The sequence below is a fragment of the Microcebus murinus genome, chromosome 8 (genome assembly GCF_040939455.1).
Source record: "Microcebus murinus isolate Inina chromosome 8, M.murinus_Inina_mat1.0, whole genome shotgun sequence".
Lineage (NCBI taxonomy): Eukaryota > Metazoa > Chordata > Mammalia > Primates > Cheirogaleidae > Microcebus > Microcebus murinus.
The window spans coordinates 99,192,291-99,193,967 of record NC_134111.1 but is presented as its reverse complement, the minus strand read 5'-3'; the positions used below and the strand labels follow the sequence as shown (position 1 = coordinate 99,193,967).

At 55.8% G+C, this 1,677-nt stretch overlaps 1 protein-coding gene across 1 annotated transcript; it reads left to right on the top strand.

The window, feature by feature from the left end:
* Positions 1 to 228: 228 nt before the first annotated feature.
* GPR55 (G protein-coupled receptor 55) lies at positions 229 to 1,188 on the top strand. The gene has a single exon (XM_076005380.1). The coding sequence runs from the start codon at positions 229 to 231 to the stop codon at positions 1,186 to 1,188; it is 960 nt and encodes a 319-aa protein (XP_075861495.1).
* The last annotated feature ends 489 nt before the right edge of the window (positions 1,189 to 1,677 follow it).

Genomic DNA, 1,677 nt, shown 5'->3' with positions numbered 1-1,677 from the left:
AGAATGAGTCTGGAATGATACCTACAAAAAGTAGCAGTGGTTATATCTGGGCAGCGGGATTAGAGGTACTATTTCATTTGTGTATTTTCTAAATTGTGATTCAAGGAGCATGAACTGCTATGTGGTACAGGGGCAGTGTTTATTATTCCGAGCGAAGTTGTTTGAACCCTTCGCTCCAGGAGGGTGAGAGGACCCCTCTGATCTATCACTGGTGTTGCAGGAAGGAACATGAACCAGCCCGACACAAGCGGGAACTGCTCATTCAGCCACGTGGACGAGCTGATGCGGACCCTGCAGCTGGCCGTCCACACCCCCACGTTCCTCCTGGGCCTGCTCCTCAACCTGCTGGCCATCCGCAGCTTCAGCACCTTCCTGAAGAAGAGGTGGCCCGACTACGCCGCCACCTCCATCTACATGATCAACCTGGCGGTCTTTGACCTGCTCTTGGTGCTCTCCCTCCCGTTCAAGGTGGCCCTGTCCCAGGTGCGGCCGCCCTTCCCTTCCCTCTGCACGCTGGTGGAGTGCCTCTACTTCGTCAGCATGTACGGCAGCGTCTTCACCATCTGCTTCATCAGCCTCGACAGGTTCCTGGCCATCCGGTACCCGCTCCTGGTCAGCCGCCTCCGGTCCCCGGGCAAGATCTTCGGGATCTGCTGCACCATCTGGGCCCTGGTGTGGGCTGGGAGCACCCCCGTCTACAACTTCCACGGGACAGTGGAAAAGTACACGTGCTTCCACAACATGTCCGATGGCACCTGGAGTGCCAAGGTCTTCTTCCCCCTCGAGGTGTTCGGCTTCCTCCTTCCCCTGGGCATCATGGGCTTCTGCTCCTCCAGGAGCATCCGCATCCTGCTGCGCCGCCGGGACCGCACCGAGGACTGGGTGCAGCAGAGAGCCTGCATCTGGACCATCGCCGCCAGCCTGGCTGTCTTCGTGGTCTCCTTCCTCCCGGTCCACCTCGGCTTCTTCCTGCAGTTCCTGGTGAGGAACGGCGTCATCGTGGAGTGCAGAGCCAAGCAGGGCATCAGCTTGTTCCTGCAGCTGTCCATGTGTTTCTCCAACATCAACTGCTGCTTGGATGTCTTCTGCTACTACTTTGTCATCAAAGAATTCCGCATGGACATCATGGCCCATCGGCCTTCCAGGGTCCAGCTGGTCCTCCAGGACACCACGGTCAGCCGGGGCTAAGGGAAGGACACCCCACTCAGAGGAAGGACACCCCCAGCCCCAATTCTAGTAGTGAAGGGCTTTGATGCAGGGGACCATCTGTGGTGCATTCTCTGCTGGGCTTCTCCTCTGATGCTCATTGGGCACCAGCTTCGTTGTACCCCAAAGACCTTTCCCCAAAGCCCGGACAACTTGACATATATCACCTAGTGTTCAGGGACCTCTGAAGAACCCCAGTACCAGGTGAATTCTTGATTTCTAAGTCCAAAAAGTATCAGGCAAAATAATTGAGAAAGAGAATGAGGCCATCTGAACAAGGCTATTTCCCAACTCCCTGTCCTTCTGTTAGACTAGAAGATTCTGGAAATAGAGAGAAAGAGGAGTTGGCCGAGGGAATCAAGAGGGCCAGTTATGGTGGAGGGTCTTGGGCAGAGATGGAGTGGTAGGAATAGATCAAGCCCCTTTTTAGTTCGGAGATCCCGGGATGGGGCAGACTTGCATTTTCTGGTC

Bases quoted from the DNA above. Each gene is read 5' to 3' on its own strand.
- GPR55 (XM_076005380.1), top strand. From the start codon at position 229: ATGAACCAGCCCGACACAAGCGGGAACTGCTCATTCAGCCACGTGGAC.